The 25,257-nt window shown below is 41.1% G+C and overlaps 2 protein-coding genes and 1 long non-coding RNA gene across 3 annotated transcripts; 1 reads left to right on the forward strand and 2 right to left on the reverse strand.

Annotated features, from left to right (window-relative positions):
* Nucleotides 1-9,313: 9,313 nt before the first annotated feature.
* Nucleotides 9,314-14,358, reverse strand: LOC143305538 (uncharacterized). Its single transcript, XM_076689570.1, has 4 exons — nt 13,077-14,358; nt 10,230-12,896; nt 9,729-9,898; nt 9,314-9,580 (listed from the first exon to the last, which is right to left on the reverse strand). Exons 1-4 carry the CDS (start codon nt 14,356-14,358, stop codon nt 9,314-9,316), a joined length of 4,386 nt encoding a protein of 1,461 aa, XP_076545685.1.
* Nucleotides 14,359-18,097: 3,739 nt separating this feature from the next.
* On the reverse strand, nt 18,098-19,159 carry LOC117607335 (uncharacterized). Its single transcript, XM_034330912.2, has 3 exons — nt 18,674-19,159; nt 18,457-18,603; nt 18,098-18,301 (listed from the first exon to the last, which is right to left on the reverse strand). Exons 1-3 carry the CDS (start codon nt 18,686-18,688, stop codon nt 18,146-18,148), a joined length of 318 nt encoding a protein of 105 aa, XP_034186803.2. The 5' UTR covers nt 18,689-19,159; the 3' UTR covers nt 18,098-18,145.
* A 3,216-nt stretch (nt 19,160-22,375) lies between these two features.
* On the forward strand, nt 22,376-23,134 carry LOC117610882 (uncharacterized). Its single transcript, XR_013062560.1, has 2 exons — nt 22,376-22,918; nt 23,062-23,134. It is a non-coding gene; the product is annotated as an uncharacterized LOC117610882 (long non-coding RNA).
* Nucleotides 23,135-25,257: the final 2,123 nt, after the last annotated feature.

Genomic DNA, 25,257 nt, shown 5'->3' on the forward strand with positions numbered 1-25,257 from the left:
ACTCGACCTTGAAGATACAAGCGGTTGGTGGTGGTCCTGCACAGCACACGGGTGCACTCCTGGACTTGGTCCAATTATGGGTCTGTTATTTCAGACTACGGGGATACACTCGTGTTGAACCGTCGGCCGAGCACGTCGTTGATGATCTTCCTGGTTTCGAGTTTAGCCTTACGAACGGACAGAACTTCGTCTCTGCTTTACGCTATCACGGAACTGGCGTACCTGCATTGTGGCGATAACTTATACTCCCAAAAGGGGAGTAGGTCACGCTCTTTGCTTGCGAAAACCTGCAAGCAAAGGGTTTTCGCCATCGCATTCCGCGAGTTCCCCGATTTCGTATCGCGGGCGTCGCTAAGCGAGAAAACGCTGATGTTACGCGGATTCCAGAGCGAGACCTCCTTGAAATGGCGAAAGACGAAAATGGGTTATAACTAGGGACGTAACAGCTTCTTCTTCTTCTTCTTACAAGTTTTCGGTAATCAGAAAAGTAATACTTCGACGTAAAAATAACTGCGATATAGCCATCGTTTCAGGCACGTTTTTTATCATCTGGTCTCATCGTCTATTCGGAGACCAGAATAGACAATTAATTAATGGAAATTAATTTTGAAATTAATATGACGTTTCGGGCAACCCACGAAATTGCCACGAGTCACGACAGGTTTTCTAAATTTAATTTCCAACTTTCGCATCTCTATTGCAACCAAATGTTCCGAAAATATTGATCTGCTATGAAAATTTGGTTTTGCTATCAGGGCCTCAGCCCCGTATCTACCTTCCCATTTTGTAACTAATTTAACGTCTACATGATTTCTAACGTTCTCCATAGTTTTACCAAAGACTGCATTATTCATTAATTTAAATAAGTTCTTTTCAAAATCATTTTTAACTACAGTTCTAAGTTGTGTGTTTAAATTAATGTATTCGCGAAGCCATGGAGATTGTTTAAATTCTAAAACGCGATGAATTACAGAAACTTTTAAGCCATGATTTATGCATTGTTGAAGATTGCCGTAATGGATGATGTAACGTTGCTTATCCTGAACTGTAGCGAGTAGTTTCTCATGTTTGGCATTAGGAGGCTTCTCGCGTATTGGACAAAAAGGTAAATCTGCGTGCTTATCGTGTAATTCTAGCGGGTATTTCAAATCGACTTCCAAAATATATCCAATGTTCGAATTTTCGGATATTGCATGAATGTTAAAAGTTTTAATTTCATTATCGTCTAACCACTTAAACTCGCCGTAAGGTAGATACTGCGACATTGCCCATCCATACAAATTATTAACGTCGAAATATACTAAATATCGCGATGGTTTTTCGGAATTGTACGAATCCATGTATTTATTATTGGCCTTTGCGTATCGATTAGAACATTGACTTAAACCGCCGCGTATGCCGCGCTCTATGAAAAGTAGCATATCGATATCTGTCAATAATTCTAATTCGATACGCGTGTGCTTCAGCATTGCATCCCACGTAAAACCAGGTAAAGTATAGTAATATGCAGGATCCAATTTGTAACTTCTCAAACAGTTGCTACGAAAATTTTCAAAAATGTCGGCCAATAATAAAACGTCTGTTTTTAGATATAAATCGCTATATTCGCCAAGTGTTTTTATATTAAAACTGCACCAGACTTTTATCGTGTGGTCATAATCCTGCTGTGAAACGGCACAGTCGCTTAGTTGATTATAAAATTTGTCACATGTCGGCAATGTCGTCTCGTTCAGTTTCATGTAGTCGGTAACATAATCGTATGGAAAGATGCCTTTTCGTGTAAGCAAATCGAATCTTATTTCGTTCAAAAAATTAAATTGTGGCCGTAAAATCGTCATATCGTCTTTCCCTAAATACGAACTCAATTTATCTAAACTTGAATTTAAAAATTTGAATGAATCTATAAATCGAAGCGAAATTTTGTAACGTTTTAAATTCGTTGAAAATGAAATATATTTTTCTTTTGTAATTGGCAAGACTGATGTCGAGCCTTCGATAATCGTTACCAATTCTTTTATTACAAAATGGGCATCGTATCCCGATAAGTTATGAAACACTATTGGTATAAAACGTTTATTTTTATAATTTAAATTACATCCCTGATGAGCAGGTCCTCGGTAACGACCAGTGAAATGGCAATGATCTCGAACTTTTATTTCGTCGATGTCGAACGGTTTTTCGCAAATATAACAATGCGTTGCATTCATATAATTTTCTTTTTCATCACCCGTCAAATCTGTCATGGGCACAATCGTATTTAATAATGGTGCAATTTTTCTTACAAGGTTCTCAAGTTCATTCACGAACCATTCCGCACAGTCAGGACCCCGATACGCGCGATACTCACACACCGATGCGTTGTACGAACAGTGAAAATAATATCCCACACTATATGCTTTGTGCTGCTGGTATGCATTGCAGTGTCCTTGATTGATGTTACTGTTAATCTTCTTAAGCATGCATTCGAAATCGGCGTACACGATGAATGGATGACGTTCTCGGTGACAAAAATTATCAAACTTTATTATTTTATCCTCACTCGATGGTAGAATGATTGCGCAATCGTTCATCTTCATGCAGTCCTTCGTATGTTTCAATAACTTTTCTTCCACATAAAAGTAATGAAGGCATCTGCATATAAACAAAGTAACTGCATTAGTACAAAAAGAACAAACGCATACACTAAAATAGATGGTAATGGCGTGATACAAACCTGTCACAAATATAAGTTTTACTCTTATGTGCACTGAGCTGGTTTGAAACAAGCCGGGAAAGATTTTTAATCCATGCAAAGTGGCGCACATTACGGTTGGGCGTTTCAAGCATCAGCAGGTTAACGTGACGAAATCTTTTGTTAGTGGTGACTTGGAGCGGAGCACACCTTTTCACATTCATGTCCCAGAAATAAACGTTTATCGAAACATCGTTTTGGCGCTCAAATTTTGGTATTTGATTAAGCGTTATTGGAAATGCGATGCCCTCCAAATTTAAAACGGTGTCATAGTTGGGATACGATGATGGCCGATTTGCATTCACATGGACGGGATATAATGCTGCAACTATCGATCTGACAAAACATGTATCATCGTCAACTGCCACATTTACTACCGCTCTTTTGTCCATGATTGTTTTTGGTATGTCGGTGTAACAACCAACATGCATCGGATTGCATTTATTGATATTTAACATCAAATGCAGAATTTTCGATATTGCCCAACCACTATCCCGTTCCTGAAATTCTTCCATCAGTGTTAAAGTTGAGTTCACAACGTATTTGTCATACCAATCGTTCAAGTTTGATGTAGAAAATAATTGTTTATTTCTCACACTGAAACTTTTCACATCAGTTTTATTATTAGCGGTAAACTCCCCATACAACACCGTATACACTTTTATGCATGAATGATTTTGGAAAACTTCCGCTAGACGTTGGAATACTATTTTTCTAGCATCTTCCAAAAAGTTTCGTGGTTCAATATGCTCGGTGTTGATTATAATTCCTGTAGTTATCCGGTTATGGAAAGCTGATTCTACATCCTCCCAGATAAGAGATGATGATGATGATGCATGTGATTCAGCATCTGTTCTCCTTTGACCTTCGCCTATTTTTACAGATCCGTGTAACTCTGCTCTTAACGATTTAAATCTCGCTATCCTGGCTGTTAAGCTATTTTTCAAACCAGTTGATAAGTCCTTTTCCAGTTGCAATCGCTCTATCATTAAATCAATGCATTGATTGCATTGCACCAGACATGCGTTTCGGTCGTCGTTACTACTTATGGCTGCAATACGTTGTGTCAAAAGTTGTTCTATACAAGCAAGTTCGTTTAGTAATACAGTATAGACTCGTTATAAGCTAAAAAGTTCTGTACGATATTTGCAAAGAAACCATCCCCACCACTGGGGGGTATACCCCTCGAGACGTCGCGAAGCTCGCTCGCCGAGTAGCGTAACATGATCTTGGATCAGATATCGGTGAGGCAATACTAATGCAACAACCTAACTTTGCTATTTTTCAGTTTTTTTTTATAGACCTTTTTCCATGATATTTCTGACATTTTTCTAATTAAAATGATACCAAACACGATATAATTCGGACCATATTTACCATGTAAACTAGTTACAACCAAACGCACGGGACCGGACTTTTGCCTATAATGTGTAGTTCCACTATTGTTTGATGTTAGCCGACTGCTTCGAACGTAGAAAAGGACCTTGAGTGCAAAAGAGGACGGAGCGAAAACAAACCGTTCTATGTCGAAGCAGTCGGCAAATATCAAACAATGGTGGAACTACACGTTATAAGCAAAAGTCCGGTCCCGAGCGTTTTGCTTATAACGAGTCTATACTGTATTGCTTTTTGTCACGATAGAATATTCTACGCAAGGCGTCGATTCTTTCTTTGTATGCTTCTATGTCTCGCCATCCTTCTACTGATAAATCGTCTCCCATTTGTAATCGTTCGTCTATCAATTCGATGCACTGGTCACATTGCATCAAGCAATCACAACGCTCATCTTCAGTATTGATGTTTATCGCCCGCTGCGCCAATAATTCGGTGATGCGTTCGAGTTCCTGCAGTAACGTGGCCTCCATTTCTCTTTTCCACAAACGCGTTAAGTATCCTTGCACTTCTGATTGTCAAACTACATATGACGCACATTGCCAATTTTCTCCCATTTTATTAAAGTGGGGCTGTCATTGACGAAAGTGTTTAATTGCTATTCACTCTGCAGCGTCAACAAAACCGCATTTCCAAGACGTAGAAAAATTCGTTCAAGGTCATGAGCAGAACCTCTACCTTGTATAGTCGCGAATTGCAGCGTCAGATTTGCTGCGCCAACAAAAAATCTCATTTCCACTTGGGGCCTTGTGCCGTCTTCCGATAAGACAAAAATAGTTCATGGTCATGGGGGGTGGGGTATCATATTTCTGCTGATGGTGTCAAATTACTGCGGGGTCTGGTCTGCTGAGGGGGTGGTTATAGGGTGGGGATTGTCATAGGGTGGGTATTTCTGCTGACGGGGTGGTTATGGGGTGGTTATAGGGCGGGGGCTGTCATAGGGCGGTTATTTCTGCTGAGGGGTGGTTCGGGTATTTCTGCTGAGGGGGTGGTTATAGGGTGGTTATAGGGCGGAGGTTGGCATAGGGTGGTTATTTCTGCTGAGGGAGTGGTTATAGGGTGGTTATAGGGCGGGGGTTGTCATAGGGTGGTTATTTCTGCTGAGGGGGTGGTTATAGGGTGAGGGAGGGGTGGGGGTTGTCGGGGGATATCATATTTCTGCTGACGGTGGTGTCAAATTTCACTTCAAGGTCATGGGGTGGGGAGAGGGGTGGATGTTGTCGGGGTGGGGGGTATCATATTTTTGCTGATGGTGTCAAATTTCTACTGAGTCAGCAAAAAAAATGCTGACGCCAGTGATTTAGAATCCGCATAGAACAACTACTGGCAAAAACTACTTTTTCTTTCTTACCCTGTAACTACCCTCCCGGTTGAGGTACAGGGTTGAGGTAACAAGTAATTGTGCAATTCAATTAACTGGAACAACAAAAAATTCATACCCACACCACGCATGATTTGAACCCTGGATCGTCGATGTAGAAGCCTGATACGTTACAACTGCGCCACCGTTACACTTGGTAGTCGCCGCAACTACAATCTACTTTAAAGTAATAATAAAACTTTAATTATAAATATCTCAAAAACTACTGAGTATCTGCCCGTATAATGGTATATACTCGTAAACAGGAGAACGAGATCTATAAGTGTGCAAAGTTTCAACGAAATCGGTGAGACGAAGGCCTTGCACTCTCCTTGTCAGTGAGAGAGAGAACTCCGCGACTTTACACCCGTCATAGACGGATCTCTTCACTCTCCAAATACTTTCATATTTACATACAGTATAGACTCGTTATAAGCTAAAAAGTTCTGTACGATATTTGCAAAGAAACCATCCCCACCACTGGGGGGTATACCCCTCGAGACGTCGCGGCGTCGCGCATCGCGGGCCCCCACCGCGGCGGCATCCCCACTCCCGTGCGATTAGACTATAGTAGGACCGATCGATGCCATGATCGATGAGTTGCCTCGGGGCTTCGGCCCACTGATGCCAGGACCGTGGGACGTGGGACAAATTTTTACCCTCTCCACGACGTTCCAGTGACTCCCCTACCGCATCGTTTCATCTAACACAAGTGCGTTGTCCCACGTGTCCGTGTGAGCTCTGCGGGTTTGGCAGAGTTCGGCTGCTCTCGTCATTTCTACGTTATCGGCTCGATGCTCAAGCCGCTAAATCACGTGGCAGCAGCATCGACGAATCGACAAAATAATATAATTTCGTCCATGGCAATATGGCTGAATTAAGAAACCAGGAGAATCAGTTCGAATCCCGATATTACGGTTTCAGTTCTGATTCTTAATACATTAACGTTTTTTTAATACATAAAAATACATTTTTAATATATTAATACTATGTAATACATTAACTTGGGAAGCAGTTAAAAGAAGGAGTTGAACTGCATCTTTCTTTGATATTTTTTTTAATATTTAAGTTTTATATATATACATATGTATGTACATACGTACATATGATAAAAGTGCGTGATACAGAAGTAATTTCTTCAATTAGATATTACTGTTATTCTAACTATGTATTCCGAATTTTGAATCATCGCGAATTTGTGTGTAACGATTGTTTCGACTACGATACTTTATCAGGGACGACCTGTAAAGCCCTTTCGGGGGTTGTAGGAGCCTCTTCGTTCAGGTCGTTACCTTGTGGATAGAAACCGCCAAAAACCTTAATTTTCTATTATATTTGGTCGAGGCAGTCGTCCTGCATTAAAAATATACTTTACATTTCAAATCTGGTCATAATTGTATTAGAAGGTTTCATTGTAAAACAAAGGTCAAATATCTTTTCCGATTACAGTCACTTTTATATTAACAATAGGTTAAGCATCTTTACCCTTGTAAATCAGTATTGTTCTAATCGAATTCATTTAATAGTAACTAACAGTAATTTATGCAGAATTTATTTAGTATTCAACAATAGTCATTTGGAATTCAGTTTTCTGTTAGCTTCAATAGTTATTTTGAATTAAATTTACTTTTCTTTTGCACACTAAACTATATTAACATTTCTTTCAATTTCCATTCAGTGTCATTTCCAGTATCATTCACATTTCAAATCCACGCACGCCAACACAGCGTTTCAAGGAGGGACCCGTATGGGACCTAGAACACTGACGAACCCAACGGAATTATCTAATATCTAAATTTCCGTCTTTTAATTTGTTCTGACCGTAGAGGACGCTTTCTGCGTCATACGCGGTCAGAACTGGTGGCAGCGATACCTTTCACATCGCCCAAAAATAAGAAGAATCAAGTTCAATATTTTCTATCTTAACATCTTACTTACAAATATATTTTTATTCTTTCTTCTTTTACGTTGCGCGCTCGCTCTCTCTCTCGACGCGCAACGTAAAAGTAGTCCAAAAGCCATACTTACAGACCAGGGTACATGTTTCACAGTATCATTAATGAAGAAATTAGCTAAAGCCTTCCAAATCAAAACATACAGAACATCTTCATTACATCCACAATCAAATGGATCACTAGAAAGAAGCCATCATGTTTTAATTGAATATTTAAAACATTATATCTCAAAAGAAAAACATTAGGACAAATGGTTACCACAAGCGATGTTTTCCTACAACACCAGCATCCACGAAGGAACAAAATTTACACCACACGAATTAGTTTTCGGGAAGAAAGCTCGTCAACCATCAAGTATTAAACCGATTGATAATTTAAAAACATACCCCGATTATATCGAAAAACTAATTCAAACACTGCACAATTTACGAGAAATAGCAAAATCAAATTTGGAAAAAGAAAAACACAGACAAAAACACTATTACGACAGAAAAATTCGACCAATAAACTACGAAACAGGTGAAAAAGTTATGCTGTTAAACCCGCCTAGAAGAAACAAATTTGAAAAGGAATACACTGGACCATACACTATACTTCGAAACATAGAACCAAATAACATAGAATTGGCAATAGGACCCAATAAAAAGCGAATCGTTCATAAAGATAGGCTAAAGAGGGCCTATTTACCAATCAACATCATAGATCAAACGTGAAGATCTACACAAAAATCCACTAAGTTCATGAACACGCGCATGCGTATTAACGAAAACCCAAAAAACCGTTGAAAGCAAGTGGAAACTGTTCATGAAGAACACTACTGTGCAAAAGCAATTACCATTGTGAAACTGAGCTGAGAAGTGAAACCACCCAAAAGCAAAGAAATTAAAAATCGAAATAAGGCAGAAAAAGGAAGGAAAAAGTAAGCATTAAATAACAATATACGTATATATATATATATAAAAAAAAAAAAACATAAATAAAAAATATATATAAATTCTATTGACGCCAAGTGATACAATAATTTTTATAGAAAATACGACAAACAACCATTGATGTTGAAGCACTGTGTCTACTGGACTGCATTCCTGCTTTCCAGCATTTCTACAGCCCCCGATCGGGAAGAATTTGTGTTCAAAAAACTTATTGAGTTTGCGAGACCGGTTCGGTTGTAGGGATCGGCAGTGAGACGGAAATTTAGAGAATCGTACACAAGTTGATTTCACAAACACAACGTATAATTCTATGAACACTAATTATATACACTATGTACAAAATTGTATTTTACAGTAAATTGTGCGTTGCACGAAAGTATACTGATCGTTGATCAAGATGTTCGCACACGCGTCGCGGTGGATTGAGCTTGAGCTCGTGCTGTATAAAACCACGTGTTAGTGTAACACGTATCACCACGTAATTGTATTAATTACGCGGATTTAAATAATTTGAGAACCCGCGAGTTCGCGCTAGCCATTGGCCGTTGCTGCACGGTCGCGAGAGTAGTTTTTTTGGCGAGATTGAGACAGAACGATAGAATTAGTCGAGACTGATAATACACGTGGTATCGCTGTGTTAACCAGAACGATAATGGCCGATCAACCCGGCTTCGTCGCAGCAAGAACCGTTGGCTTCTTTTTGCTGACGTAACGCTCCCTGATTGGTCGGCGTGACCGGCATCCAAGGTGGCTGCCGGTCGCGCTGCTAAGTGCTGCCGCGGTCCGCGTGCAGGCGGTAGAAATTACATTTTCGAACATTCCGCCCGCCATCAGCAGCTCGTAGAAGATGGTGATGAATCCTGATCCGCTACTGGTAGTAGAGCCAACTTTGCAATTGGCCGAGTTAGAGTTGAGGTGGCCGTCTTGATCATGACGACCCTCGTCAATCCATCTGGTCCAGGGTGAACTGCGAGCACTCGAGCAAGAGGCCACTTGCATGGTGGGAAGCGCTCGTCTGTAAGCAGCACCAGAGATCCAACGTGGATGTTGTTGGAAGGGTGCTGCCACTTAGAGATTGATTGCATCCGTTGGAGATGTTGAGTTGACCAGCGCTTCCAGAATTGTTGTAATTTTTGTTGTATGAGATGCCACCTGGCTCTCGGTGAGATGTTGGCCTGTTCAACAGATGGCTCAGGCAGTGTTGAGATTGCTCTTCCGATTAGGAAATGAGCTGGTGTTAGCACTGAGAGATCGTCAGGGTCGTCCGTGAGAGGCTCCAGTGGTCGTGAATTAAGCGTTGCTTCAATCTGATTTAGAAGAGTATAGTATTCTTCAAAAGTGAGTAAAGTGTCACTCACCGTGCGTCTGAGATGGTATTTGACAGACTTGACCACTGCCTCCCACTTTCCTCCCATGTGCGGTGCAGCAGGTGGATTGAAACTCCAAGTTGTGTGGTCGTCGACGAACAGCTTGGCCAATCGTTGATTGTCTTGAGTGCCCTCGACGAACATTGACTTCAATGCTGAATCTGCTCCGATGAAGTTTGTTCCGCAGTCGGAGTAGATTGTATGTGGAATGCCTCTTCTTGCAGCGAACCGTCGGTACGTGGCAACGAATCCATCCGTTGAATAGTCGGTAACCAATTCCAGATGAACAGCAGACGTTGTCATGCAAACGAAAACACAGATCCAGCCCTTTTGTGTTTTCGCACCTCGCCCCTTCCACGTCTTGAGTGCGATGGGGCCGGCGTAGTCTACGTAGTGTGAGTTGTGTCCCTCCATGAAGCGTTGCTTTGTGGGAGTGATCTACAATCAATTCGCACAGACGTGAGTGACGTGGAAGGATTGCAGGGTGTTTACCTTCGTAGGTTAACTGAGCATTGCTGAGTCTTCCTCCAACTCGAATAACCCCTTGATCGTCGATGAAGGCCGTGAGTCGATTGAAGGCGTGAGACGATGGCAGCGTTTGGTTGTTGACCATCATCTTGAGCTCGTGTGAGAAGTATGCTGATTGTGTGGCCTTGATCCAGAAGATTTTGGCCTTTTCCAAATCAGCTGGCGTGTTTGAGAGCCTCGTTGAAGCAGTTGTGTTTCTCAGTTTGGAGATGAACCTGTAACAAACTGAGGTAACATGAAAAAGTTTTTGCAAAGATGAATATTTGTGAATCAAGTCCCAGTAATAATCGATTTTTTGGCACGTTAACACGTGCGAGATTCCTGGACGACACTCCTGCAGGCAAGTGTCGTCAGATGCGTTGCGTTGTACAGGCCATGATTCTTGAGATTGTAAAAGCCATGGTGGTCCCCTCCACCATAGCTCGTGTTGTTCAAGCTGAGTTGTAGTTAATCCTCTTGAAGCGCAATCAGCAGGATTTGATGTGCCAGGAACGTGCATCCAAGTTGCAGTTTGCGTTAGTTCTTGAATTTGTGTTACACGATTCCTGACGTAATCCTTCCATCGTGATGCGTGAGATTTGATCCATGTAAGTGTTACTTGAGAATCCGTCCACAGGTGAATTGCAGCAATGTTGAGTTTGAGATTAGCTTGAACGTATTTTAGTAATTTTGCAAATATCAGCGCAGCTGTGAGCTCGAGTCGGGGAATTGTAAGTTTTTTGAGAGGTGCGACCTTTGTCTTGGAGCACACCAGTGACGTTACCTTGAGATCTGTGAACGGCGAGAAAACAGTAATGTAAATTACTGCTGCCATGGCGAGTTGTGAAGCGTCAGAGAAGCCGTGTAATTCCACTGTAGAATTGTTGTAGGTGTTGAACCACCTTGGTATAGAGAGTCTGGCCAGACTTGTAAGATCTTCTCTGATCGCAATCCATCGTGTAGTAACATGGGATGGCAGTGGATCATCCCATTTGAGATTGAGAAGCCATAATTCTTGCAGGAGTACCTTCGCTCGAATAATGACTGGTGACAAAAAGCCAAGCGGATCAAATATCTGTACTACCTCAGATAATACAAGGCGTTTTGTAAAATTGAGATTGTGGTGAGATTTAGTAGTGAATGTGAAACTATCGTTGACAGTGTTCCATCGCAATCCGAGAGTTTTGGTATTGCAGTCGTCTAGTGAGATTGATGTACCTTGAGAATTATTACAAGGCACGATGGTTTCAAGCAGAGAGGCTTCGTTTGAGTGCCACTTTGCAAGAGGGAAACCGCCCGCGTTGCACAAGTCAGTTAATTGTGAAGCAATTTCAATTAACGAATCAAGAGAATCTGCACCACCAAATATGTTGTCAACATACCTTGCATGTTTGATTGATGGTACTGCCAGTAGGTAGCGTTGACCCTCGTCCTCTGCAAGTTGTAACAGGGCTCTGACAGCTAGAAATGGTGCAGCTTTGGTACCGTAGGTGACCGTTGTCAGTGTGTATGGGACTTCATTTGATTCCTCATCAATCCACGGTATCCGTTGGAGGTTCCAATCGTCTTCATGTACTCGCACTTGACGGTACATCTTGGTGATGTCCGTCGCGAAGATGCATTTGTGATGTCGAATCCACAGCAAAACGTCAGTGATGTTGAGCAGAAGATTTGCACCAGTGTGCATGATGTCGTCGACAGAAAGTCCAGTTGTTGTTGGACTTGAGCCATTGAAGACGACCCGCAGCTTTGTTGTTTCGCTGTCAGGTTTGAAAACTCCGTGATGTGGAAGATAGTAAATTGAAGAATCGTTGAGCGAGATTGAAGAAGCCTTCTTCATGTGACCGAGGTCCTCGTATTCACTCATGAACCGTTGGTATTGTTCACGATACTCCGGATTCCTGCTGAGCTTGTTGAGCGTGCGTCGCAAACAGGAACGAGCAGTACTGTAAGAAGTGCCCAAGACTTTAGTATTTGATTTAAGAGGAATACGCGCCACGTATCGCCCAGTAGTATCACGTCCATGCGTTGCAAGAAAGTGATTTTCACACTCTTGTTCTTCAGGTGTGAGTTGAGATGTTGTTTCCGTTGGAGGCTCCTCTTGGATCCAGAATTTCGTCAGCAATTCTCTCAGAGCAGCGTCGCTGTCTTGAAAAATCGTTGCATTGAATGATGAATAAACACGAGCTCTTGGTTTGTAGAAATCAGGATCTGCCAACTTGAGACGGTTGAGATGTGGCCAGTCTTCCTTGGGTGCCTCAGAAGATGGCAATGTTGCAGTTAAAGTTCGTAATATGTGAGTTTGTATCAAAACTGATGAGGTATTGTAAAGAGATTGTAAATGTAATAATACAATACCTCGAGTTTGTGTTGATTTTTTGCCACCAATGCCAGTGATGGAGATCGTTGATTGAGTGCGTTGTAGTCCCAGCTGTTCGACGAGATCTTCAGAGACGAAGCTGAGCTCCGATCCGGAGTCGACGAGCAGCCTTGCATTGTGGGTTGCGGATGATGTGATGACTTGTGCATTTGCTGTTGCTAACAGCGTTAGCTCAGCTTGCGTTGCAAGCGAGCACGATCGTTGATCGGGTGTTGGCGGTTGAGCTGGATCGTTGACCCATTGAGTTTGAGCTGATAGTGCGACGACTGCACCTACACCTTATTGTGCATTTGTTGAAGACGACGTTGTCGCCTCCTCTTGTTTCTCGGCTAGAGCCTTGGCCGTTGGTTGTGCAGGCGGCAAATGGAGTATTGTATGGTGCGGACGTCCACACTGTTTGCACCTATGCTCCGCCTTGCAGTTTGCCGTCGTGTGTCGGCCACAACAATTACGGCAGAGGGACAGTTTGTCCACAAGACGTCGTCTTTCCGGCACTGTCATTGCACGAAATTTCGTGCACGAGATCACGAAGTGATCTTCTTGGCAACAGTCGCACGGATAAGCGTGCGCTGAAGCCCTCGCGATCGTTGCTGCCTGGGTGGTAGTGAGTGCAGGTCGTTGACCGGTGGTTTTGGCCTTGGCCTGAGCGTGCGCTTGAGCTGCCGCTGGCAGCTCAACTCTTTCAAGAGCTCGAGCCTTCGTTGTGAGGAATTCTTCTAGTTTTTCAGGCTTGGGGAACTCCGTTGTCGTTCCCAAGCTGGTTTCCCAGGCTTCTCGCGTAGTCTTGTCAAGACTACGCGACATGACATGCACCAACGTGCAATTCCAAAGCTCCTCCGGTGAAGCTAGTGCGCGTAGCGACGTATTGTAGTCGCGCAGATTGGCCGCCACGTTGTGGTAGGCCGCAGCGGTTCGCTGTTGCACGGGCGACGTAGAGAATAGCTTGTCAAGCAACGATGAGATAATTATTCGTTTATTCTCGTAACGCTGTTTCAAATTCGCCCATGCGATGGGGAACGATTCGCCTGTGCTTGGCAAGTTCGCAATGACGCGTAGCGATTCACTGCGAAGGCACGACCGTAGGTAGTGCAGTCGCTCCACATTTGAGAGGCGCTCATTGTCGATTATAATGGACGCGAACAATTCACAAAACGCGGGCCATGCTTCGTATCTGCCCGTGAACGTTGGAAGCGTCAACTCGGGCAACTTGGATGGGGTTCGTCGAGCCGTTGATTCCCCGCGCCTTTCGCGAAGCTTCTCGAAGGCGACACGAAACTTGCCGAGGCGACGTCGCACTTCGAGCACCACGCCCATTTCGAGCTCGTAATAGTCCTCCTTCAGGTAAGGATGGGAAGCTTGGCTTGCTGGCCACGTCACTTCCAAGTATGCGTGCTCTTTCTGGAAGAGCTTGTGAATCTCGTCCACCTGAGCAGAGATGGATTCGATGTCCTTTGGGGTTGTCTCGTCGAGCATTTCCGGCATCTTATCCATGATCCTCCGCAGCATCTCGACCCTACTCATCTGGCTCTTGGCCTTGAAGGTCAGCTCCATAGAGAGGCCTGCTGGGGAGGATGAGCGCGTTGCGCGTTTTTCCACCGTCGGTGGAGGTGCTTCTGTTGGAAGTGCCGTCGGTACTGCCAGCGTTGCTGCAACCGGCGTCGGTGAAGCCGTTCTCGATCCCGGCTTGGACGTTTGAGGCGTTGCCTTGGCGGGTTTTTCTTCCTTGTCACTCATGACGCACAGAAGATTTCACTGAGTTCGAGTCACACAACGTTGTTGCTGCACACGATCCGCCACTGCCGATCCGGCTCGAAGGACCAGAAAATGTTCAAAACTGTTCGAGCTTGCACAAAGTCTTTGAGTTTGAGATGGTATAACCGGTTCGGCGTAGGGATCGGCAGTGATACGGACAGAGAAAATGCACTTGAGTTTGCACAAGACACAATGTATATTTACAACAATCAAGACTATTTACAGTATGTAGAAATTCACAGGATCGTTGATCGAGGATCGTTGATCGTATTCACGTCCACTCGCGTTGCGATGAACAAGAGTTTGAGCTGTATTAGAACCACGTGTTGGTGCAACACGTGGCACCGTATAATTGTATTAATTATACGGGTTTTACGCGAACACACACGTTTTCGCTGTCGCGAAGGCCGTTGGCTGTTTCATGCGAGTTAAACAATCGTGAATTGATCGAGATTGAGCACTTTTTTGGTGATCCTTCTAAATTGCGTGTCGCACGTGTCGATGCAATGCAGAACGAAACGATAATGGCCGATCAACCGGCTTCGTCGCAGCAAGAACCGTTGGCTTCTTCTTGCTGACATAACGCTCCCTGATTAGTCGGCCTGACCGGCATCCAAGGTGGCTGCCGGTCGCGCTGCTAAGTGCTGCCGCGGTCCGCGTGCTGGCGGTAGAAATTACATTTTCGAACAATTTGCTTCCACTGTGCAAGAAGAATTAGACCTGAAGTTCGGGAACAATGGGTGCACATCGAGGAGCACCACTTTATTGTAAAGGAGTACGGGTTAAAGCAGACGCGCTGTATGTCATGCCAGTGGGAATTTGCTGACTTCCGACCCACAATTGCCTGTACCACCTGCCAAGACTCAATCAGGAATATGGATAATGATGCTCAAGAAGCTTTTTGGGAAAGGGCACTCCTTCCATCTGGAGAACCCAATGTATTCTATTTAAAAGAACTTTTTCGGCAATGAATATTAATGTAAAAACAATGCACACAAAATAAATTGTAATTTTTATTTCTATAGAAATATTTTATTCAATGAGAGCCCTTAACCGCCATTTTGGTCTTTCCTAGACGAGGAAAAACAGAGAAGGAATGATGAAGAAAGAAAGAAGGCGTAAAGCGCCACCTACACAAACGCCATATCGCAAGCATGGTTCGACGCGCCGGCAAAAGCCAACAAATGAAACGCTTAAGAAAAGCCTTAAAACAACTCAATGAGGTACAGGTATATTTCTTTTCCTTAATTCAATAACTTACTAATTATTCCAAACATCTCCAAAGGCTCCAACACAGCATCAAATACAAAAAGAAGATACACCATGGAGGTTAACCCTCATCGACATCCCGGAGTTAAATTGGAAAATCTTCAAAAAACTAAACAAAACGGATCCAAGAAGAAGGCATGCAAGAATTATCAAATATTTTGGAAAATTGGCCGCGTCCCCCCGAAATGATGAAGAAAAATGCCAATGTCATACTTGCCAGCAACAACGATTAACAAAAAAGTCTCTTGAGGACAAGAGACCAACACAGGGGGAAGGCTGTAACATTCCGCAAGAAGAAGAGTAAATAAAAAAAGAACTTCATCATTAATATTTGTTAAAACTTTTATTTATTTTTTCATTTTATTTATATATAATCCAATATTGTAACATTTAGTTTAATTATATTTTGTATCTTTTTCTTATAATTATATTCATATCTAATAACTAATAAAAGAATCTGGTATTTATTAATATTTATATTTTAACAAAATTTATACTCCAAAAATGTATATCGATAAATTGTCGCGTCGATAATACTACCGCGTCGATAAAAGATCGACACAGAACACATAGATAGAGATAGGAATAACGCATAGAAAGAGATAGTAATAGAGCGCAGAATAAAGAGAGATAGCACTATGCATAGACGGAGATAGCGATACGCGCGGAGTCACGTACACTCCGGTCAAAGTCCAAACACTTCCGGTATCGAAAGTACGTGTAGAAAAAACTGCTACGTAAGCAGATCTCCGGTATAAATACGAGCGTGCCGCGCGGAGCTGTTTCACTTCGATTCTGATCGTAGTCTGACACGGGTCTATGATACGATTACTACATAGATTTTCAGTAGCATAGATTCTTTTGTAGGCAAGGCGGCAAAGGTTCTGCGTCAGACCCGGAGCGCTCAACTACCGGTTCGCAGCGGTTCTCATACGTGATAGGTTCGCAACCAAGCTTAACGAGCGAGCGAAAGCCGAAGCTCCTTGGATGCGGCCTATTAGTACACTGGCTCTAGAGCGACGATACCGTCCTGCAGTGTTCGCTACCAAGCTTAAGGGCACAGACTCCTTCTGCCATGACCTGTATGCGTGCGCTCACACAATCAACGGAAAGCATGCATGTATATGCCATGCGTGAGAGAGACACTCGATTTCGTAGATTTCGTTTTTCGTCTCGATAATTGCACAAATGAAATTTTCGCGGGTACAGCACCCACGGGTGGACTTCACCACAGGGTGGTCTGGTCCGTTTGAACGCTAATAAACACCATACGTTGAGAAAAATGATATTTTCGACACTGTAAGATTGAGACAGACGATGTTGTAGGCAAACAACATGGCTGCCGAATGCTGCGTTCGGCTGCATTTTAGCAAATATTGGACGATTTAATGGTTTTTTCACCCATAGCACACCAGACCACCCTTCCTTGAACTAGCACAATGTCTGAAATTCGACTTTTCACAATTTATCACTTCTGGAAGACGTAAAACGAAATTTACGATTTGCACGCATCAGACGTCAAATAGACGGAAGAATAGTTCACTGATTTTCCGTCAGAGGCATTGATGGTATATTTGACCACGTTATCATCAGGGTCGATAAAAGCAGAAATCAGTCGATAAATGTAAATTCTAATTTACCATCACAAACGGCTACGTGAATATAGCCACAAGTAAGGCATAGTTGCCGCAACGTATTAGACTTCTGTCACGCTGTTCACACCTGTTACAATTGTAACCATCAACACAATGAATCGGCTCGAGCCGAGAAAGAAGTCCGAGAATAAAACAATACATATATTAATGTGTGCAACCATAAATCTTTTTTATTCATATGTATAATCATCTTTTTTTATCAATGAAATTACAGAGATATGCCAGATAAATGAATTATACAACTTGTACATTTTTTAATATTTAGCATATTCTATATGCGAAAAGACATAGAAGGCGATATAAATGTGCTGTTTGTATTCCTATTTATGTATCTATCATTTACTGACGAGATTTTGATTCCTGCCGGGCATACAAAAGAACAGCGCGAACGAAAGAGAGACAGCAAGAACGAAATAATACACATAACGTATAATGAAAACTACAGGACATTAATAATGTCAACAGTTTCACTTGAAACTAATTTATTGACTAACTCTTACAGTACACTTATACATTACAGTTATACCAACCCCAAACGCGTCTATAAATACAGAACAAAGAATCAGCGGCCGATGTTCGCCGGTGACAGCTGATCGCGCGGACGGCGTAATGCGTGCAAGTGCGAGTGAGAAAACAAGCTGACGATACCGATGGCTTGGCGAGACGGACTGTGTTTTGTCGCACGGAACATCGCTTTTGACTTTCGCGAATATTCTCGCCCGCGGGTTCATCGCGAACATTCGCCGAAGATTCGGTACAAAGGGAAAAAGAAATAAGCAGATATGTAATAATTTACATTGTTTATTATAGCAATAAATTAAATAATTAAAAATATAAAATATTTATTAAAAAATATTAAAAATCACAGGGCGATTGCCGCCTCTTCCGCCGCCCCGGCGTCCTCCTCTCCCGCCACGACGGCCGCCCCATCGCCCACCTCTTCCTCCGTGGCGGCCGCCACGGTGTCCTCCATATATCATTTTTTTTACCATTTTTTTAATCTGAAATATAATAAATTTTATTACAATTGTGACATTATTAAAAAACAAAAAATAATCGTGGAAATTCATTTGCTACTATTGTAGAAATGATTTCCGTTTCACGTGAATGTAATTGTGCGACATGTATTACATAGAAAAATTACGTTTTTACTTACTTCTGATGCTGATAATTGTTCCTCCTGTCGCTTCGGCACTTCTTCCTTCTTTGTGTTCTCTTGTTTGTTTTCTGCTTCTTTCTCCTCAACTTCTACTTTCTTTTCTCTTTCTTCTTTCTTTTCTTCGATTTGTTTATCTACATCCATCTGTAATGAAAGTAATATCTGTGTAAAGAACGTAATATTATGAAACATTCTGCTTGCCGATTATACGCACCTTGTCTTCAGCCATGTTGAAGCTCGACTGTCTTTTGTCATGGATGCTGAAAGCACTCGCATGGCATGGTGGTGGGGATCAGGACCGTGGTCACTGACTTATAACATAGACCCTTTTCTAATTTCTAATTTTACAGATTGAATTTTTATTTTCATGTTATATTTTTTCCTTACAATCTGAAATTATAATCTTATAAATGAATCCAACCTCAAAACTTTTTTTTTATAATAAATATCGACGTCATTGTTCTTTTTTTTTCGTAGTCCTTAGAAACACTCCCCACCGCGGTACCCTCTGTTTCTCGGTACTGTGTTTTACGTCTTCGCGACAGTTTTCACGATAGTTGCATTCGAAGCAAGGAATAGATTACATCATAGAATTTATTTCAAAGCTTTGAAAGTGTGAAGTGAAGTGAGAGGTGAATATTGTTGTGGGATAGTGACAATGAGTGATAGTGAAAATATTGTCATGGTTGAAGATATAAGAAATCAGTATGAAAATCAGTGTTTAATAAAAAATAAAAGTCGTCGGCCAAAATTACCAATTAGTACGAAAAGATATTCAAAAAAAAGAGCATGTCGCGAAAGAAGACGGCGTTTAGCCCTTCAGAATATTTCCGAGCCGTCAACATCCGATGGACAAACATACACTCCCGAGAAAATTTACTTGCCATTGGATGAAGAAACAGAACCGACAAATTGTACAGAAATGTTAGAAGAAACGACGGAAGAATTGTTTGAAATTGAAGAAACGGACAATACAGAAGATGGATTAAATATAGAAGGAACAACTTCCGAAAATGAAGAATTGATCATAGAGAAAACTGTAACGAACGAGCCTGAAGAACAATTCTGTCTACCCAGTGGCTTGAGTATCGTGGACATGCAGCACATCTTTGCCGAATTTCAAAAAATAGGTGACCATGCTAAAAACAGGGAAGACTGTGGAATCAGACACCTGAAAATAACCGGCATGAAACGGTCGGGTCTGAGGACCACTCTCAGTGTAATATGCGATATGTGCAAATATACAGGTGAAATCCACAGTGAACCTGACGAAAGCAATCACATGGAAACAAACCAGTGTGCCGTTGCTGGAACAATTGTGAATGGAGGCAGTTATGCCCAAATGGAAGAGTTCCTTGCAGCGATGAACATACCCTCCATGTCGAAGAAAGAGTTTAGAAAACATCACGATAAAATAGTGAAAACATTAATTGTTGCTGCAGAAGAAGAGATGGTAACAGCGGCAGAGGAAGAAAAACGCTTGGCCATTGAAAGAGGCGATATTGTTTCCGGATGTGGAATCCCTCACATCCCCGTTGTGGCCGATGGAAGCTGGATGAAACGATCATACCGGACTGGAACGTACGATTCCGCGTCTGGAGTCGGCGTTATAATTGGATATCACACGAAGAAAGTTTTATTTATCGGTGTGAGAAACAAGGTGTGCAGGATTTGTCGATGTGCTGCAAAAAAGAAAGAAGAGCCACGAAAGCACACCTGTTCTAAAAATTGGAGCGCAAGCCAAGCATCAACGGCTATGGAAAGTGACGCTATAGTTGAAGGTTTCAAGACCAGCGTAGAAAAACGTGGGCTGATTTATTCAACACTGATTGCTGATGGGGATAGCAGTGTTTATAAAAAAATTATAGATGCAGATCCATATAAAGCACAGATTCGTGTAAAAAAAATTGAATGCACGAATCATTTATTGCGAAACTTTTGCAGAAAAATGAAAGAAGTTGTAAAGATGACAACACCTGGTCCATTCAGAAGAATCGTTGAAAGCAGCGTTCGGCGAATGCGTGCGGACATAGTAAAAGCAGCAGAGTACAGATACAGTCAGCAAGTAACAACCGCTGAAAAAATTAAGAATTTGTATGCCGACATACACAATGTTCCTAGCCATGTTTTTGGTGAACACGCAGATTGTTCAAAACTACAATACTTCTGCGATGGAACGAGTAAAAAAGATGAAAAGAACATTGTTCCCGAATTGCTGAAGATGGGAGTGTACGAACACATTAAACAAATACTTCGACCTCTGTTGGCGCATGCTGAGAGTTTGCTGTATAACAGCAACAATAATGCCGTCGAAAGTTTCAACGGAATCATCGCAAAATATATAGGAGGAAAAAGATTGAATTTCGGCGAGAGGGGATCTTACACGGGAAGATGTGCTGCTGCTGTCCTACAGTATAACACAAAACAAGTGTTGTCGCGTCTGAATACGGCGATGAACAAGAAACCGCCCGCTATTTTACGCAAAATAGAAAATACAAGGAAGAAACAAAATGAGAAATACAGTGAAAAGAGAAAGGAAAAAAAAATTACAAAGCACGCGCGGAAACAATTCCGTTCTGAAAAGGATTCCAATTACGGACCAAACGCTGAAAAGCCGGATATGGCTAGCAATATTTATGAATTAGAGCAAAAAAAACATATGGAAATGTTACAGAATTGGCAAAATAGAAGAGATGCCATTGAAGAAGAAACCATCGGTCAAACGAAAAATCCGAGATGGTTGAATTACAAATCTAAATTATTGACGGCGTCTAATTTCGGACGAATATGCCGTCGTCGAATTGGCACGCTCTGTGGAAATTCAGTGAAGTCGTTAGTGTATCCACGACTGATTAGTGCACCTGCAGTACAATACGGACAGGAATGCGAAAAATTCGCACGTGAAGAACTAAGTGTGTGCATTGGTGTGGAAATTAAAGAATGTGGATTATTTATTGATAGTGCCGTCCCGTTCTTAGGAGCTTCGCCAGATGGACTTATAGACGAAGAGGGCATTGTGGAAATCAAATGTCCGAAAACGGCGGAGAATTTATTGCCGGAGGAGGCAATCAAAACTGTTGCAGTTATTCGGCGTATATTTGCAGACGCAGAAGGAAATGCATTGAACAGGAACCACTACTATTACTACCAAGTACAAGGACAATTACATATCACAGGTAGAAAATATTGCTTATTTTGTATTTGGACCCGAAAAGGGTTAAAGTACATTAGAGTCAATAGAGACGATAACTTTTGGCAAAAGAATATGGAGCCAAAATTAATTCAATTTTATTTATTGTGCATGTTACCGGAATTAATAGATAGCCGGTACAATAGGGGAATGCCCATTCGGGAGCCTCAATTTATAACAGAGGAGAGAGCAAGCTTAGAAAAGCGCAAAAGGTCTCTCTCAGAAAGTAGCAGGAATATTACTACTGTCCGGCGTCGCACTGTACTGTAAAGTGCAGTACCACTGACTCTGTTGATGGTTCACAATTGCACGAAATAGCAATTGTACTCGCGGATCATACGATCTCGTGAGTTGTTCGACGCCGGTATACACATTTTAAAATAGTGACCTATGAAAATTCAAAAAAGGTCTTATGCGGACAGTAATAAAAAATACTGTTACTGTCCGGCGTCGCACTGCACTGCAAAGTGCAGTACCACTGACTCTGTTGGTGGTTCACAATTGCACGAAATAGCAATTGTACTCGCGGATCATACGATCTCGTGAGTTACGCGACGCCATACTATATTTCTTTGTTTTGTTTAAAAAATTTGTTACAGATTTTCGAAGAAAGGATTCCCGAGAAGAGGTTTTTTGGAGCGAAGCGAGCGTAGAACTGAAAATTTATTTTTTAGACTGAAACAATTTTTTTCTTATTCCATTCTTGAAATTATTCATGTCCTGTAGTTTTCATTCCTATAATTATACAAAATATTCCAAAGTACCTTCGACTTATTCGAGATACGTTTATATATCAGTAAAAAATACAACATATCTAAATTTGAGCAAAATCCGACAAAAAACGTTACAATGAATTTATTTAATCATCTTTTTCCATTAACTTTTCCTTTTTGCAATATTTATCTTCATTCATCTTCGTTCATCTTTGCATGAACATTTTTATCGTTGAGAAATTAAACACAGCATTTTCCTCTTCTCGAAAAAAATTAAAAAATTATATATAGGTATATTGAAGACAGCGTTACCAGGACAAATGGACTGCAAATATGCTGCCTAATCATGTATAATCGGCAAGTATAATCTTACATAATTAATATTACGTTATCTATACATAAATTATTTTCTTCACAGATGGACAAGGAAGAAAAGGAAGAAAAGAAGGAGGAAATGAAAAAGAAAGAGGATAGAAGAAACAGGAGAAAGAGGTCTAAGGAACGAAGTCGGATAAGAGGGAAGAGAAAGGAGAATCTGAGGCCGTCAACGTCGCAAGTAAGTAAAAGCGTTGATTCTTCTATGTAATAAATGTGGCGGAATTAGATTTTTCGTGAAATGGAAATTATGTCTACAACAGTAGCCACTGAATTCCTACGATTGTTTTTTCTTCTTATAAAACATTCATTATTGTATTTCAGATAAAAACAATTTCCGATGATGCAGACGCCGCGGAGAAGGAAGAGGCCGAAGCGGACGGCGGGTGACGAGTGGCTAATCATTGTTTATATTCATTGATTACATTTGAATGAATAAATATTGTATATATAGATTAATTTACATGTCTTTATTTTTCTGTCCTATTCTGAAATTATTATATTTCAATGAATAAATATTGTATATGTTGATCAATTTACATGTCTTTACTGTTCATTCCTTTTCTGAAATTATTAATGCCATGTACTTTTTATTCGTATAAGTTTTATAGTCGCGTATGTTATGTATATTACAGAGTCTCATCGAATCTGTCGTAGTGTGTGACTTGAACATAAACATTTCCGCCGATCGGCCCTACGTTGTTTCATTCATGATGCTCCTTCTGTTTCTATCGCGCTGTCCTTTTCTATGTCCGCCTGGAATCAAAATCTCGCTCGGCTCGAGCGAATTCATTTTGCTAGATGGTCAGGATTGTCACAGATGTGGCAACACCGCGAAAGAATCTCTAAAATGATGTGATTCGACAACTACGCCACCTCACTTTCGTTTCTTATTCTGTATAATGACGTTAGATGTCGCACCGTCAAATGTCGAATTTCTCAATTATGTGTTTCCACGATTGCCCGATTCTTTCCAATGGCGCTTACATCGATTCGGAGGAGGCCTCGAAGGAGTCTCTGCCCTTAACGAGCGAGCGAAAGCAGAAGCTCCTTGGATGCGGCCTATCAGTGACGGCTAAGTTGCCCAGAAATCGAACTGCGGCCGAACGAGTTAGCTCCTACAGTGTCGGAACGGATCCTCGCCAAATTTCCGTCAATCAATTCATTTATTTAAATAATATTATTTTATAAATTCAAGTGATAAATTTAGAGTTTTGATAATCGTATCTAGAGTCGCGTTCACTAATCAATTTATTTTTCTTTGTATTTTATTTTAGGTCAAACTATTTTGTAATTAATAATCTGAATTTTCTTTTATTGTATTTTTATTTTAGCACAAACGCGATTGTTATTTTTCTTTGTATTTTTTAATCCAGGGCGCACTCACTGTACTTAATTAATATAATTATTTTCTTTTTGTATTTCAAGAACAGGGCGCAACATTTGTACATACATCGATTACGATAATTCTTTATATTATTTTCATTACATTTTATATAATTCAAATGGTTACTTACCTTTTTTTATATATATTATAAACAACCACATCATATTTTCTTGAATAAACATACTCACTACATATTTTTGAGAAAGGAATTAACGTTGGATTTTACTCCTTTACCGCGTGCCACCCGAACCTATAATCCCTTCATTATACAAGTCGCCTTCTTGCAAGGGAATCGCTCTCCCTACGCGTCGGTGCAGTAGCGTACTCGCGATAATAATTCCGGGACGTTACAGTAGGTTCAAATTTGTATACACCGCGTAGTGATAGTATTAATTTCCAACAGTTAACTTTACATAGTGACGATTTAGAGTAGGATGTCATAGGTTTTTTTGTAGTATTGGCGGGTCAGTTTTGAAATTGTATACTGTTAAAGATATTACTGGCTTACAATGCACGATTTCAAATACAGCGCGCAAATTTAACTGTGTGCTTTCCTTTCTTTTGTTTTATATATACCGAACGTGTATGACGCATAATGCGAACGCTTTGTGACTAAAGTGAGATTGAACTATTAAAAATACGTTTATCGGTTAAATGTGTAAGCATTACTTATTTTCACGTACAATTGTCCATTTTCGTGCTCTGCATATATTTAATATATACAATTACAAATGTATTATTTTCGTCGCGTATAGTTTTTCCACGTGTATTTCCGCCGCGTGTACTCCGGCCGCATATATCGAACATTTTCCATTTCAGGCTTCATCTCACATTTACATCGACGGACTATTTTTGTGAAAAAAAAAAACCGGATAAGTATATAACAATATCTTTTCATCTTAAACTATTCCCATTCGGATTGTAATCTTATTTGTGTGATTATTTCTTTTTACAGGTGGATCACCTGCAACTCCTGGTGTTACGTTCATTAGTTAATAAAACTGCCATCTTATGACAGTCACCCAGTTGAACAGGCCTGTACCTTGTTTTGGTTGCAAACGGGTAATTGTTTAGGTGGTATTGGCAATTAAGGTTTGTCATTTTTTACATTCTAAAACATAATGCAGTAATAC

The sequence above is a fragment of the Osmia lignaria genome, chromosome 8, assembly GCF_051020975.1.
Source record: "Osmia lignaria lignaria isolate PbOS001 chromosome 8, iyOsmLign1, whole genome shotgun sequence".
Classification (NCBI taxonomy): domain Eukaryota; kingdom Metazoa; phylum Arthropoda; class Insecta; order Hymenoptera; family Megachilidae; genus Osmia; species Osmia lignaria.